At 40.9% G+C, this 16837-nt stretch overlaps 1 protein-coding gene across 2 annotated transcripts in view; it reads right to left on the reverse strand.

Moving 5' to 3' along the window:
* The window catches only part of CycH (cyclin H), a 17117-nt gene extending 5689 nt beyond the window's left edge, over nt 1–11428 (reverse strand). The window contains exons 1-6 of one of the 2 annotated variants that reach the window (XM_080266956.1): nt 11280–11428; nt 8802–8852; nt 5857–6020; nt 3403–3604; nt 1741–1848; nt 457–583 (exon numbers count right to left, since the gene is read on the reverse strand). In XM_080266956.1, coding sequence (XP_080123082.1) covers nt 457–583; nt 1741–1848; nt 3403–3604; nt 5857–6020; nt 8802–8852; nt 11280–11402 — 775 coding nt within the window. In that variant the 5' untranslated portion in view covers nt 11403–11428. The remainder of the gene's footprint in view (nt 1–456; nt 584–1740; nt 1849–3402; nt 3605–5856; nt 6021–8801; nt 8853–11279) is intronic. The other variant, XM_080266957.1, reaches the window with a different exon arrangement.
* Nucleotides 11429–16837: the final 5409 nt, after the last annotated feature.

Consider the following 16837-nt stretch of genomic DNA (forward strand, 5'->3'; position numbering starts at 1 on the left):
GTACCAGTCAGCCCCATGTTACTATAGCTGGATAAGGGAACCTAAGGCTTGGTCACCACAGTTCAAAACATATAAGAGTAGGTGAAATGCCAAAGTCACTAGCATTAAAAGACTAAACAATGTCCATGCTACCAGTATAGAGGGTGTCCCAAGTAATGTGTGAGAAACTTAAGGTTATTCTTGGCCTAATTTTATGCTAAGATGCTATACCAAAATGAGTTCAATTCTGTCATTATGGTACTACAATTACTGATGACCTTATGGATGACTTACATGGGAGACCATTCTCACAGTTAAGACCATTCAAAATTACAGCTCCATTACAAATGAAAACTGGGGTCATCTTGATATATATAGCACTTATTTCTCAAAATTAGGCCAAGAATAATTTCCTAAAGTTTCTCATACATTTCCTACAACACCCTGTCAAACAATAACAAGCAAAGGACATCTTACTTCTGACAGCTTCAATAAGAACTGGAAGATGTTGCTTCTGTTCAGCAGGGAAGAGTATATCAGTAACATAATGGTCCAGGTATTCTCCCAGTTTACTGACTGCTGTGGTCACTGCTGCCAGGGCAATCTGTTAAAACAATCACATATATCAGAACTTTGATAAAAAGATGTCATACTCTATCTCATGGAATTCTCAAACTGAAGTTGGCCATGGCACAGCAGATGTTTTCTAAGTTTTCTTTAAACTAGGAGTAAACCAAATGCCTAGAACTATCCAACAGTTGCTGGAAGTTGTTAGGGGGAAAAAAAAAAAGTCTAGAATGTGTAATAAGATCTGTAACAATGCCAGAGTTTCAGCTTGAACTTGGAATTCATCTACTAAAGGTTGTTGTACTACCATTGTTGCAACCCCAGGCTCATCTACAGTATATGTGAACCCAGTGGACTGCAGGCTAAAGTTGCCCTACTGCAGTCCACTATCCTCTTTTCTGGTGGTGGTGGGGGAGTTGAGGGATATTTGTGTACCCAGACAGCGGAGCCACCCTGTTATATCGGTACCACTATGTGAGAGCATCCCTCTTCAGTGCCTGACACACAATTATAGTACAAACATACACTACATCAAGGGCCAGAGTACCATACAAACTTGTGATCACAATTCAGTCGTAACTATGATTTGTTTCTGCAGCAAGGACAAAGAAAGGAGACTCAAGATTCTTCTCATGACTCTTGCTGTTCCCCTAAAATTAGTCTAAGTTAAGATGGAACCAATTGTAAATAAACCAGTGAATCTCCCTCCAGAAACAGGGCAATTTATGAGTCAACTCCCTCACTACAATAATGGTTTTCCCACTGTCATTTCCCATATTTCTTTCAGCTCCCCTGAAAAAAATGCAGGAAATACGGTATAAGGTTACCATTCTTTCTCTCCCATCCCTCAACAAAAACTCACATGACACTAATATTAAAACTTAAAAATCAAATTATATAATTAAAGGCATAGCACCACTGTATAAGGAGAAGCTGGAGATAGAAACCTTCACATGGTGGCAATGATGTAACTGGGGGGTTCCACTGCATAGTTATGTAAACATCCCTCAACTTCCTCCCTACTCCCTCTACCCCAAAATGAGGATGGTGATCTCAACGAGATGGGCAAATTCAGCCTGCAGTCAACTGGGTTCAAGTTCAGATAAGTGTGAGGCCACAACTACAGCTGTACAAGGAACACATTAAGTAAATAAAGTACAGTATGATGGCAGGGCAGTGGTGATGACAGTATACCTGGCCTGGGGCATACAGCAGAATGGCATCTGTGAGGTTGACTTTCTCCAAGAACTCCTCAATGTACGGCCTCAATCGCTCTGGGTCACGCAGTCGAGGGAACCTCGTCTGGAAATGAAAGTAAAAATTACTGTTTACTATTGATAATTACTGTATTGATATTCAATTTTCTGAGCCAATGAACTCTAACTAGATGTGGCCTAGGAGGATCTACTTCAGAGAGAAGGTTGGGGCTTACTGCTCACAATGTGCTGATCAGCAGTGAGCAGCTGGTCACTCTCAACTTAATATGTGAACTGAGTATCCTAGCTCCGGGCCTCTGTGCTCCTGATAGGGCAATAAGGGACTGGACTGAGATGGTGTGAGCATGTTGGAAGGATAGAGAATGACAACTGCTTTTGGAAAGAGAACTGTGAACGTCGAGGGTAAGGTTGCGGGAGGCAAACCAAAAAAGACTGAAAGACCTGGGACGAGGTCACAGAATGTGACCTCTGGGGTCTGAATAAGTAGGGGTGCCAGAGATCACGCAGCATGGAAAGCCATCATTAGGTGACCAAGGTCGATGCATGGAAGCACATTAGAGTCTTTTTGACAATATGATACAATCTCACAATGGAGCACAAATCTTTTTCCATCCATCCATCATCCAATCCTATGTTGCCCCATGAGAAGCATAGGAAGCCGGGGCTAGGCAAGTCAATATAAAAAGTATGGAAAGTCTGTACAACCCATGCTGACAATACCAGCTTGAATAAAAGGAGAAAATGAGGGAAAAGTGTGGTCATATAATGTCCCCCAGTGTTTAGGGGTTATCTTATTTTCATTTTCTTAACAGAAGGAGTACTGTACTATGAAACTAAGAAACAATAGGAAACTATATTTTTTCATTTACAAAGAAACCAACAACACCTGCAGCATTCACTATCTTGCTGTGGTAACATGAACATGTAATAACTTTCTAATGTTTTGCAGAAAAAAATAGCAATACGTGTACAGGAGTCCTGAGGGGCTGTGAGACCCAGCAGAGGCAGTGTGGGCCACAGGCCACTCTTACAGTTCAGTGGCCCAGCAAACACTAAGAAAGATGAAAGAAGAGATATGATACACTGTGTGTGTGTGTGTGTGTGTGTGTGTGTGTGTGTGTGTGTGTGTGTGTGTGTGCATGCGTGTGTATACAGTATATATATATATATATATGTTCACTCTCATCTTAAATGTCAGGACCAACTTGCCCAGCCCCGGGCTCCTACGTTCTTCATGGGGCAACGTAGGATTGGATGATGGATGGATGGAGATATATATATATATATATATATATATATATATGATCGGTTATGGGGGTGTGCAGAGAAGGAATGCAGTGCCAGGAGACGTGACACTCACACAGGTGAAGAGTGCTGCGAAACAGCTGAAAAATGGGAAAGCTGCTGGGGTTGATGAGGTGTATGCAGAGATGCTTAAGTGTAGTGGAGAGAGTGGAATGATGTGCTTGTCGGAGATATGATTAAGGATGAACAAATGAAAGGGACTCTTTTTACAACAATCCCAATACCTTGAGGGGTTGGCCCTTACCTCAAGATTATCAAATGGTGTTAAAAATAATAAAACTGATGGTATTCTTTGGATAAAGTGGCCTATACATCCTCCTCCCTCCTCACACACCTTAATATCAATGAGCAGGCCTTCAACAGGTCGATATGGCTGATGAATGATAAGGTGGAACTGCAGCTCCTGAGTCAACTGCAGTTCATTGTTGAGGATGATTTCTGCTGCCTTCCTCTTGTCTCCTCGCACATTGTGGACAAAGTCATTTATGGTAACATAGAACTCTTCAATTTTGCATGCCAAGTAAACACATGTCACTCTGAAAACAGAACAAACTTAACTGTCACTTTTTATCTGGTGAAAATAATTATCATTATCATCATGAACTTTTTTCCCTCTTAAAAATTCCACCTAAGGATCCTAAAACATGGAAAGAGATGTGAAAGTGGGAAAGCTATCAACTGCATACCTAGTGAAATATGCTAATGTTATACAACCACTTACATGTCATTTGAGCTCCTGAAATCCTGGCTCCACCTCACAAAACAATGTGTTTATGAGCACACACACATGCATCTGCAGAAATACTGCATGTTCAATCTGATTTTAAAATATCCTGACTGAGAAATACGTTTATCATCAAGAACAAAGTACACTTTATTGTGTTCCAAAAGGCACAACTGACTTCTATCTCTCTACCTACTGCCAGATGCCTTAATCCCATAAGTGGTGGCCACAAACAAAGCACCTCCATGTCACCCTGACCCTCACCACTTCACTGCCCTCCCTCCAGCTCACACACACCCTCTCTCATATACCTATCCACTCCATCCCTCCATTTCATCCATGGCCTCCCCCTCCCTCTTCCCCCCTCCACTTCACTCACATACACCCTCCTCATTAGTCTCATCATCCAGACCTCTCTTCCTGCCAAGGGATGGGGTGAAGTAGAGTCCAGAGAATAAGAAAAAAGCTGACAGAATGAGAAGTAGTCAAAGTCTGCCCAATTAAACAGGCCACATTCTCCTTTACAGAGGAGGGTAGTACCGCCGGTACAAGTACCAGCAGTACTACCGACGGTGCTTTTTTAGAACCGCTATCGATGCCAGCTGTACTATTTTTAGCTAGTACCGCTACTGGTAACATGAGTAATTTTTTAGTCAATTACTGTACTTAGCAGTAGCGACGATTGGTACTTTTTGGTGAGAATGTGCCATCCATCCATCCATCATCCAATCCTACATTGCCCCACGAGGAGCGTAGAAGCCCGGGGCTAGGCAGTTGGTCCTGACATTTAAGATGAGAGTGACCAGCCTCACTCATCCCTGAGTGGCAGTACATGAGCAATCAACCCCAATCACCCCTTGGATATAAACCTTCAATGGCTCAATCTGACTGGAGCGCAATAATTACCCACTAAACCACCAGGCGCCAAAATTTGGTTATATGGTAACCACCCAGTGTAGTAAATGGTTTCCTGGTGTACAGGAAACCATTTGGCTTGTCACTCAGTGTAGAGTCACCCACAGGCAGAAGGAAGAGGAAAGAATGAAAGAAAGAAAGACAAAAGAGGGAATGTAAAGTCACCCGTAGGCAGAAGGACGAGGAAAGACTGAAGGAAAGAAGAACAGAAGAGGATGGAAGGAAAGAAGGATGGAGGAAAGGGCAGACACCCGAAAGCAGCACTACATCGAGTGAGTGGATGGTGAGAGCCCCCACCTACCACAATGCAACATTTAGAAAATATGTCTGGCAAAGACAGTGAACTAATTACAGTATATAACTTTGCTTGAAAAATTTCTTTAACTTTGGGATTATATTCTGAACAATAATTATCAGATACACATATCTGATAAATATTTAAAGGCTTTCCTCTATACCAATTTAAAATATAAATCTGTACACTTTGAGGTAAAAAAAAAATTGGTTAAGTACGGTAATGTTAAAATGCCTTTCTACAGTAAAACTAGCTACCAATTTCGCAATTTAGTACATAAGGAATTAAAAAACAGTTTCCCGTCAATAAATTTTAGAATTAAACTTACCAATGACTTTAAGATAAAGAATTTTTCAGTCACAAAGACAGTGCCTACTCTTTTATGTTCAGATGTTGTCTACAAATTTACGTGTCCTTGTTGTATGGTTAGGTATACGGATGTATACCACTAAAGAAATTGTCGGCACTCTTTTAGCATGATAAAATTTGACACAACGGATGAAAGATATGAAAATAACCTCCTGCTTTAACATTCCTGGTTGGTATCCCTGATCTGCTGAGCCTTAGGTCCGTATTCACTGTGGCATCAGAGGCTTCGTAGCACCATTTACAAAGTAATTTGTTTTCTCTAGAATTATCAGTCTTTTGCATTACTTAGAGGGTCTGAGTACCAATATAAATTTCATAAAAATTATAAACAAGGATGCTGTTGTATAATGTGCAGAATAAACCACTCTACTGTATAAGAAATGTTACAAAAGAACCTGAAGCCACTTTGAATAGGAGCCCTGACTTCAAGCCTTCAAATCAAAAGAGCCATTTGAAATGGGCCTCAAGCCATCAAAAATACTCACAAAATTTCCTTTGGGTGGTAGTCCATGACAGAGTTGTACAAATAAAACCGCTTGAAGTAGTGTTGTGCTGTTGTGGTGACTGAAGGAAGCATTCGGATACGGCCATCTCGTGGGTCTCGGAACTTCTTACAAAAATCTCTTAGGGAATATTCATATGCATGTACCTGGAATGAGGAAAAGTTTGTAAACATGATCAGAGATGCAAGAAAGTTTGTAAGGAAGCTCCTGAAAAACAATGAAAAACTTCATAGGCATGCACCTGAATGGAAGAAAAGTTTGTATTCATCATTATTATTTTGACCTCTTTTTCCCATGTAAAATACTGTACAAGTTTGTAGGCATGCACCTGAAATAAAAAAAAATGCTTGCAAGGAAACAAATATACATCTAACTCTATCCACTCATACGCTGATGACTCCACCCTTCACCTTTCCATTCGGTTCCCACAACGTCCATCTCAGCAGTTACTTCAACAAACAAGGGATGAGGCTATGGCACACCTAATGTCTGCCTTGCCTCATATCTCTGACTGGGGGTAAAAGTAATCTGGTTGCTTCTAATGCATCAAAGACTCAGTTTTTACACCTATCAACCTGGCAAAATTTTCCAAAGGTATACCCACTAATGTTTAATAATATTCAGCTTAATCCTGCAGCATCCTTGAACATGCATGGGGTTTCATTCACTCGGGACTCATCTTGGAGAGATCACATTGTCATGAATCAAATTCGCGACATTTTCCTTTTGTGAGAAACCACGAACTATTAGTGGAAAACTCACTGTGTATCGTTCAGTCAACCGTTTCTCTCTCCATTTCGATGGTATACTTTTTTCAAAACATTCGTCACTGTTTCAAAAGTGACCGTTCTAATGCACGTCATTAAGTGCTCTACTGAGCGATATTATTGTTTCTATATTGTTCGCCCCTGCTTGCCTCAACCGTTGGCCGCGCCTTCTTCCGGCTGGCCTGTGCATGTATATACAATATCCTACCACACGCATCGTATTTGAAACAGTCTTTTGTCTGTCGCGATGGAGTGTGGTTCTGTGCTCCAGTAGTGACAGTGAGAGAGGTCTTCTAGCACCCAGACTCCACTAGACTACAGTTCTCCAGGCTCCCACCCTTCCTTGGTGATACGCTACATTGACGAGTATTTTCTTTTTGTTTCCCTAGACTTAAGAGTTTAGTTAAGTGTGCTGTTTCCTCACATGCCGGCCGACTGCGCCGCATGTTGTTTTCCTAGGTTTAAGAATTTAGCTTTTGAGTGAGCGAGTGAGTGCGATCTCATTACAGTATTTTGAATTCACTTTGAGATGTAACGTTGAATTTGTTCCTTTGTAATTAATAAATTTAACAGCTCTTTCCTTTGAGCTTAATGTAATGTAAACTCGTGTTTCATTTCTCCATAATTAAGCTTATTTCCCTTATAGCTCCTAGCTTGCATAAACGCTTTGCCATTTATAACTGGTACTTAGGCCAGTCTTGTTGTATTAAGCTTAAAATCCGTTGTGCCTTCTAGGAGTTGACGCATCAGCATGAACCTGATGTCATTAATAGTATTAGTTATTTATTGTCAGGGGTGAAGTCACTTTCTCCAGAGGCTAACAGTACTAATAAACAGCAATTGTGAGTAATTAGTCTCTGCTGTGTACTGTTGAGAAAGTTTGTAAATTCTCGTTCTGGGAGAGTCAGCGAAGCAACAAAACTTAGGAGTCTTTGTAGGAAAGCACCTGAAATGAAAGTTCAAAAGAATTCACTTTATAATGACAAACAGTCACCTGTTAATCTCCTTGTTGTTTGACTGAGTGATGAGATGCAAAATCAATATCAGATGTAATAAAGTGGTTGCACACACCACCAAAACTGTGCTATCTTGTCAACTATTAAAGCCACAGTGGATCTGTGCACATCACTGAAAAGCTTATGAAAATGTAATTAGAGTTATTATGTTACTCTTCTCAAAATTAACCAACTGTTGCTGTCTCAGCACACTGCATGATGCAAATGTTTTAAGTAGCTGATGCTCTGGATCAAAACAAGAAAAGCACAAAGCTTCACAAGAAGACTTGGGAATACTAAGATCAAATTTTTCTGTAATCTTCTCAAGGATTGACAACTTCTAGTATTATAATGTATATGGACAGGGCCCCATGCTTACACTGTAAGGTGAAGTGAACTAGTTGCCCAAGACTGAGATTCATTTACAGCTCTCTGTTGTAACTATGGCCATTTTGGGAGCACTCACTATCCACTCACTCAATGTCGTGCTGCTCCCTGGTGGCTGCCCTTTCTTCTCTTCCTTCCTTCCTCTTACGCTGTTCTTTCCTTCATTCTTTCCTCTTCCTTCTGTCTACAGGTGACTTTATACTAAGTGATAAGCCAAATGGTTTCCTGTACATCAGGGAACCATTTACTACACTGGGTGGTAACCTTATAACTAACCAACACAAACTATGACACCTGGTGATTTAGTGGGTAATTAAGGTGCTCCAACCAGACTGAGCCTGTGTTGGTTCGTATCCAAGGGGTGGTTGGGGTTTACTGCTCACGTAATGCCACTCAGGGATGAGTGAGGTTGGTCACTCATCTTAAATGTCAGGACCTAATTGCCAAGCCCTGGGGTCCTACGCTCCTCACTGGGCAACACAGGTTTACATGATGGATGGATGGATGGAAAAAAAATGATAAATATTCTCATGCCTTGTTCTATACAAACAAATACTAGTCTCTTCAGGTCTATTGTTCAACCTGCCAAAACAGCTGCTAATTCCCTATCATACCTAAGAACCTAAGACCTGTTTCTGCAGGAAGGATGAGGAGTCCATATTTTCTCATATCCCTAGTTCTTCATGTAGAAACAGCAACACTGTAGTTACAGTACCAGTACACGTGAAATTGACTGGACGCTTGTTTTTTAATATAGGTCAGGATATTAGCTACATACCATTAGACGTTCTTCTTCTGCAGTTAAGAAGTGTTGCTTCCTCTCTTCAGCCTAAAAATAAAAAATAAATAAATAAATAAATACGATGAATATACTGCAATGAGAGGTTCTGTTTTTAGGGTAGCTCTACAATGAGCGGCAAGCCAAATGATTTCCTTTCTCTAGAAACTTTTCACTTAATGATTTAAGAATATCTGATCTACGCAGCCTCTTTCCTTCCCAAAAGCTCCCTGTTCTTATGTGTTATTTCCCTAACTATATGGCAGGATACTTACTGACGGAGTTAGGGAAATAACACATAAGAACAGGGAGCTTTTGGGAAGGAAAGAGGCTGCATAGATCAGATATTCTTAAATCATTAAGTGAAAAGTTTCTAGAGAAAGGAAAAGTTGTATGCAGCATCCATGAATTTGGAGAAAGCATATGACAGTGTAATAAGTAAGTATGGAAGTTTAGTGGGTGAAGTGCTTGAATGGGAACAACAAGAAAGAAAGGTTGCTGGCTCCTTGAAAGCAGTGATAAGAAACAGGGAAGTGAGCGTGGAGGTGAAAAAGCTACTACATGACAGTATTGTGATACCAACTCGATAATGTATGAAAGTGAAGCTTGGACCTTGTTGGAGGGACAGAAGTCAAGAGTTAGAGCAGTGGAAATGAGTTTTTTGAGAGGTGCATGTGGTGTTACATGGTGAGAGAGACTGACAAATGGGGAAGTGAAGAAGCACTGTGATGTGGATGTGGATGTGATAGGAAGCATTAGGAGAAATACACTGAGGTGATTTGGCCATGTGAAGAGGGTGGAGAACGAGAGACTGATGAGGAGAGTGTATGTGAATGAGGTGGAGGGGGGGAGAGGGAGGGAGAGGATGAGGATGAGATGGAGGGATGGAGTGGAGAGGTATATGAGAGAGGGGGGTGTGAGCTGGGAGCAGGGCAATGAAATAGCGGGGGACAGGGCGACATGGAGGCGATTTGTTTGTGGCCACCCCTTATGGGATTCAGGTGTCTGGCAATAGATATAGATATGACAGGGTGGATAGACAAGGACTGTTGAGAGTATTAAGAACATATGGAGTAAATGGGAAGTTGCTGAATGCCATGAAGGGTATGTATGAGGGTGCTAAGGCTGCAGTGCATGTGGACAGTGAACTGAGTGAAATTTTCTATTTAAAGGTTGGATTGAAACAGGGATGTGTCATGTATCCATTGTTGTTCAATCTGTATATGGGTGAGGTTATAAAAGAGATACAAGGTAGGGCAGTGGATGTTGGAACAGCCCTAATGAAAGAGGGCAGTGTGTGGAAACTCCCTGTTCTGTTGTTTGCAGATGATACTGTGTTGTGAAATGAAGACGAAGGGGAGCTGCAAGGCTTGGTGAATGAGTTTGGGAGAGTGTGTAAGAAATGGAATCATAAGGTGAATGTAGGGAAGAGCAAAGTTATGGTCTTCAAGAGAAAAGTCACTGAATGTACAGTGAGGCTGGATGAGGAGGAAATGGAAAATGTGAGTGTGTTTAAGTACTGTATTTGGGTAGTGTGATGAGTAAGGATGGAAGTTTAGAGGGTGAAAAGCATGAAAGGGTACAACAAGGAAGACAGGTTGCTGGTTCTTTATGCAGTGATATGAAACATGGAAGTGAGCATGGAAGTGAAAAAGTTATTGTATGACAGTATTGTGATACCAACTCCAAAGTATGGAAGTGAAGCTTGGACCTTGGTGGAGGGGTACAAGTCAAGAGTGAGGGCAGTGGAAATGAATTATCTGAGAGGAGCCTGTGGAGTCACATGGAAAGACAGGCTGACAAATGAGGATATAAAGAGAGACAGGCTGACAAATGAGGATATAAAGGAGCATTGTGGTGTGGATGTGGATGTGATAGGAAGCATTAGGAGGAACACACTGAGGTGGTTCGGCCATGTAGAGAGGATGAAGGGTGACAGACTGACGAGGAGAGTGTATGTGAGTGAGGCGGAGGGGGGGAGGGGGAGAGGGAGGGGGAGGCTGAGGATGAGATGGAGGGATGGAGTGGAGAGGTATATGAGAGAGGGGTGTGAGTTGGGAGCAGGGCAGTGAAATGGCAGGAGACAGGGCGATGTGGAGGCGATTTGTTTGTGGCCACCCCGTACACGATTAAGGCGCCTGGCAATAGATAGATAAATAGATAGAAGTTTACCAGGTAGGACTATCTAACTATCGCCAGATGCCATAATCCCGTAAGGGGTGGCCATTTGACTTTGAGTTATTTGTTTTACAGGGAGGGGCACTAACCCTCCACCAACCCACTTGCAGGTCCATCTATCTATTGCCAGACGCCTTAATCCTGTAAGGGGTGGCCACAAACAAATCGCCTCCACGTCGCCCTGTCTCCCGCCATTTCACTGCCCTGATCCCAACTCACACCTGCCTCTCTCAATTTAGCAAATGCTTGGTGAATGATGTTCCTATAAAAAGTATTAAAAAATAAATAAAAGTCACTTACTGTCATACCGGTATTCTTGCTAAATTTCTCGATGAAATCTCTGTTGGCTTGAGTGCGAAGTGCTGTCAACTCGTGCTCATCTTTGAATGTCCAGTTCTTGTACTGTGTGCTACTCCCATACATTCTGTCCTCAAGTTATGTAAATACAACAGATCTGTAAAAGAACATATTTAGATAACCAATAAGTTCTATCTATCTATCTATTGCCAGACGCCTTAATCCCTTACGGGGTGGCCACAAACAAATTGCCTCCACGTCGCCCTGTCCAACAAGTTAACCCCTTGAATCCAAGTGGCAATCTTTTTCATTTATTCTTGCTACTAACAGACGACCTATTCAACTTACGAAAGACCTTTCATACTGAAGGGGTTTATATCTAAGCCTGTTTGAAAAACTGTCATAAGTTCAATATAAACATTATGAGATAACATGATTTAAATGAAAATGACATCAACAGACTAAATCAGTAAAATACTAAGTACAGAATTTTTGTGTAGTTAGATACTCTTCAATCATTATTAATCCCTTCAATCCGAGGAGGAACAGTAATCCTTTAACTAATGCATCATCATTGCAGAGCAATTTCAATTAGCAAGGCATGTGGAATTGAGACCCTCCTTTCTTAAACATGGTCAGGAACTGCTACAATGAGGGTTTTCAGGCCAATCTGGCCCAAAGGTCAAAATACCCCTCCTACCCAAACCTAATTTAATCTTATCTAACCTTATCTATCTTGATTTAACCTAATCTATCCTAACCTACTGAGACCTAACTGGAACAACCTGGAGATGGAAGGAATTTAGGGCCAGATCCACTCGTTACCTAAGGTGGGGCCATGTAACATCACTCTCGGCTCAGACCAAACGGTTTCAGGTGAGCATGACATCACTCCTGTAGTTAATGTGTGATTGGCTCCTGTGTGTCTTTTGTGTGTGGTCACTGGTGTGTGTCTTGTATGTGATATGTTGTATCCGTGGAGGGGGGGGGGCTACCTTCAGTCAAATCATGCACAGGTGGTTCCGGGACAACTCGCAGTCATTTGACGGTGAAATGACTTTACGGTGAATTGTCTCAGAACCACACAGGTTACCCTAGACCAGTATGCATCTTCGATTAGGTTAGGGTAGTGTAATAGGGTCAGTTTCAGTTCGTCCCACACACCTTAACAAATGAAACAATGTATTAAAAAAAGGAAAACTAAAATAAGATACAAATATCATAATGAAGTGATAAATATCAAAAAAGGGGAGACATGATGTGAATTAAAATGTATCAAGCATTACATGTGTTAGAAAACATTTACTTACAATACACAACATTACTGTCTGATTGACTCTATACACTTTACTTTGACACAAGACAGACTATAGCAATAACTGAAAAAATAATGAAGTTTGGCCTGCCATGCCTGTTTCATGACCAGTAGTTAGGTAGTAGCTAAAAGTCAATAACAAAAACTACATCATAAATACAATAGAAAAATATTTCACAACCAATACGAATTTAATAGTGCTTTAAAATCTGCCACATTTAGATAAAATTTTACCGGGCTAATGAGCATATGGAAAACCAAAAATTGCATACATAGCATTCCAGGCAAAAAAATAATAACCATCTTTGTCCTCTTCCTCCATGATAGCCTAATTTACCTGGTGAGGAAATCAACACCTTAAAATCGAGGTAGAATGTGCTTAATCAGAGATCCAGGAATTCATACAGCTTCAAAATGATTACCCAATACTCGTACCTTGGCGTCACCAACTCGATTTGTTTACAAAAGCTCGCATGTAGGAATTGGATTGCTCACTGACTCACATTTTTTTTTTTTTTTTTTTTTTTTTTAATCATGTTGGCACTACCAGTTGAACGAGAAATAAAACCAGTGAAGAAATCTTAGTTATGTGAAAAACTGACGAATTTTTGTTGCTTTTTATTTCCTTTCCCCAAGCTCCCCAAAGGCCTTCCTATACTTGCTCATCCTCCAAACTCTTGCTTATATATATATATATATATATATATATATATATATATATATATATATATATATATATATATTAAAAACTGAAATAAAAGGAGTCGACCTGTTAAAAGTTGTTTCTGCGTGAATGTCGAGTTACAGAGACTGGGTCGCATATGAATCAGGATGGATTCGGCAGTGATGAGGTCAGAGTAAGACTGACATGAACCCGAAATCCTGCAGAAGAGAAAGGGTTATCAGAAAGGTGAGAGTGGTCTCTGACAGAAGAATAAGAGGGTTTAGAGAGGAACCTTCCAGTCCTATGACCTTGGTGCTCAAGAATTCGGTGGAGCAGCCAACGTGAGGTCGACCCCACGTATCTAGCAGGACAGCTAGAACATGAAAATAAATAAACCACATTGGACCGGAGGTTAGTATGAAGACAAGATGAATGCTTAAGAAAGCTACCTATAGTACTCTTGTTTGTTAAGATTATCTTAAAATTAATTTGTGGATAACAATCACGAAGTTTGTTTAGTGTTTTCCTAATTTCGTAACTTAATGGGATCTTGATATACAAACACTCCTTATCTACAGTGTGAACAGGCCTGATTGAGGAGAACTTTGAATTTAAAAACCTGGTGGGTTGCTATCTCCAACAGGTTGTAAAATGATTTTCTGTCCAAGCCAACTGAAGTAAGAGTAGAAATACTGGTGTTATCTGTGATGAGCCGAGTGGTTTCATGCAAGGGAACAGGGTGATCAAATCTCAGAGAAGTGACTTCCTTGACAAACTCTGCAGAATTTTGAACCGTATATATATTTGTACATAGGGAACTGATCAGGGAAACCAAAAATTTTGCTGTGTTATAACTGAAGGTACCAATAGATGAAATGATGGGTCTTAAAGGCGTGTTAGGTTTATGAACTTTGGGGAGACCATAGAGATAACCAGGAACTGAGCCAGAAGCATACAGACTATTAGTCGTACTATCACCTACTTTATCTTTAATACTTCGCAGTAATCTATTTAGTTTGTCTTCATGTTTTAGGATGGCAGATGGAATATCAGAACTGATGACCTTAAATTTAGAGGTGTCACTAAGAATATGATTAAGCTTTAATACATAATCATCCTTGTTCATGATAACTATGCCCTTACCTTTGTCAGGACGAGTAATAATTATGCCGTCATCGTTTTTGAGAGATTTCAAAATCTTACGATATCCATAGTCCTCTTTTTGTTCTTTGAGATGTGCAGAGTGCTGTCTAAAAGAATTTTTAGCTAAAGCAGATACATTATGCCACACGTAAGTCCAGTCTTGTTTGTAAAGGTTGCATTTGTTTAAAACTGAACATAATCTCTCAAAAGGTAAAAAGAACTTAACATAGTTTAAACGAACAGGAGGGAGAGCAAAATCCAAGCCTAACGACAAAACATCCTTCTCTTCCTTAGTCAAAGACCTTGAAGAGAGGTTAAAAATGACTTTATCTATATCAACTGAACTATTGATGTCAATTCCTAACCCCCTAAGCTTACGTGAATGTGTAGCTACCATCTTATTGATATTTTTCTTCACAGAACATTCAATGATTACACTGAGAATTTTGAAATCAAAATATGAAACAAGGTTTTTTAGCTTATATTTCAATGCATCAATTTCTCTATAATCCAACCTAAATTAACCCAGCCTAATCTAACTTAACCTCACCTAATCCAGTCTAATTGTATTTAACCTCACAATCTCACGTAACCTCCACATACCTAACCTAACCAATTCTGACGCAGCCTAACCGCATCTAACCCTACCTAATCCTACCCAGTCTCACTTAACCATACCATACCCGACCTAACCCAACCCAGTCAAGCCTAAAATGACCTAATCCAACCGAACCTAACCCAGCCTAACCCAACCAAATAAAATCCAACCCAAAACCTATCAAAACCGACGTATTCTAAAGCAATCTAACCTAATCCGTCTATATCTAGTCGAACTGAACCCAACCCAACCAAAAATTACCTGATCAGACCAAACCCTGCCCAAAGTGACCTAACCTAACATTCGATCGGCTATATATTCGCCAAGAAATTTTGCTGCCTCCTGAAAGTCTACGGGTGTCACATTCCAAGTTTCGCCTGTTAGTGTATTAGGTTTAAGCAGTTTGTTCTTCTGCTTCCTTATTTCAACATCCAAAAGGTGAAAGAGCCAAGATCTATATGTTGATGTGGCATAAAACCTTGAATCATGTAATTTAAATCTAATGAAATTAGGCACTTAACCATAATCCCAACATGTCCTTAAAAAAATGAGGTCCCTTTCCACCTTCTTGACCTTGAATGCTGTCTTCTCAGTGCTCCTAAAATAAGAGTTACGACAGGGTGTTGACTAGAAGTCTATTTGTGGATCCAGGCCCAGGTCTAATGCTGCCTTCAACCCCGTGCAGCAGCTGTGCAATTCCCATTTATAGCTCATGTGAAGGGTGATGAACTGAATTCAGAACAATCTTTTCTAGTCTGTTGGTGTTTGGAGACGGGTCTTCCCCCACCCTGGGACTGCATTCTCTTGTGTAACTTAAGAGACTCGGCAATAGTCTGGATGGGTGAGGCAACCCCTATTGCATACTAGAGGCTACGCCGCCCCAGCCAACTTGTCCATCCAGCTGCTCCTTCTCAGCCACCATTCGAGACTCAGGTCAGTGTGAAATTTACAAATAACTGTGTACATACTGTGTGATACATATCACCATTTTATGAAGAAGAGGAAAATTACCTTAGTCAATAGAGGCGACATTTAGGTGTGAATTTACGAACAAGATGGTTGGCACGGATAATTACTTGCTGTACCAGAGTTCACGAAGCTTTACCTGAGCCTTACAAGAGGGTTTTTGAATACGACGAAAACAGAGTTTGGGAAAGATCGGACATGTCTTTCTACGGCCAGACGCCTTGTCCCCGGAGCTGATGGGTCTGAACAAAATCTCTCGCATCAACCTATCTGGTAGTAGTAGTAGTGGTAGCAGCATCAGCAGTAGTAGTTACAGTTTTGGTGGTGGTGGTAATAGTAGTAGTAGTAGTAATAGTAGTAGTAGTAGTAAATGCAACCCCAGGTTCATCTGAACGTGAACCCGATGCTCTTCTTTCCCAGTCCACCGTTCTCCTTTTGGGGGATACCGAAAAGACGGAAGGGAATTTGTATAACCGGACAGCTTAATGGAGCGCCTGGTCATATTTGTCTACGGAACTTCTTATAAAACAGACTAACCAGACAGCCATTCTTCCGTTGGAAAAAGAGAACGAAAAACGTGTCCAGAATTCGTCGGTTATGATTTCCATTTTAACTCCTTCAGTTACATGACGTATGGTGGGGGCGCCCATTAGAGTCTGACATTCAGGTTTAATGAGCACTTCCCGCATGAAGCATGTTTTACATGTGGTATACACATGACGAGTGTAGCTTACGCATGTACCGCTGGCATGCATGAACTTGTTTTACGTGACACTGGTTCTCGAACGTCTCTCAACTCCGTTCCTATTTCCTGAAAAACAAGGATGGTGGACTGCAGGAGAAAGGCAGCTTTAGCCAGTAATTCACCGAGCTCA

This window comes from Coenobita brevimanus, chromosome 22 (assembly GCF_032717465.1).
Source record: "Coenobita brevimanus isolate Jiangsu-jjx chromosome 22, ASM3271746v2, whole genome shotgun sequence".
In the NCBI taxonomy this organism is placed as follows: Eukaryota; Metazoa; Arthropoda; class Malacostraca; order Decapoda; family Coenobitidae; genus Coenobita; species Coenobita brevimanus.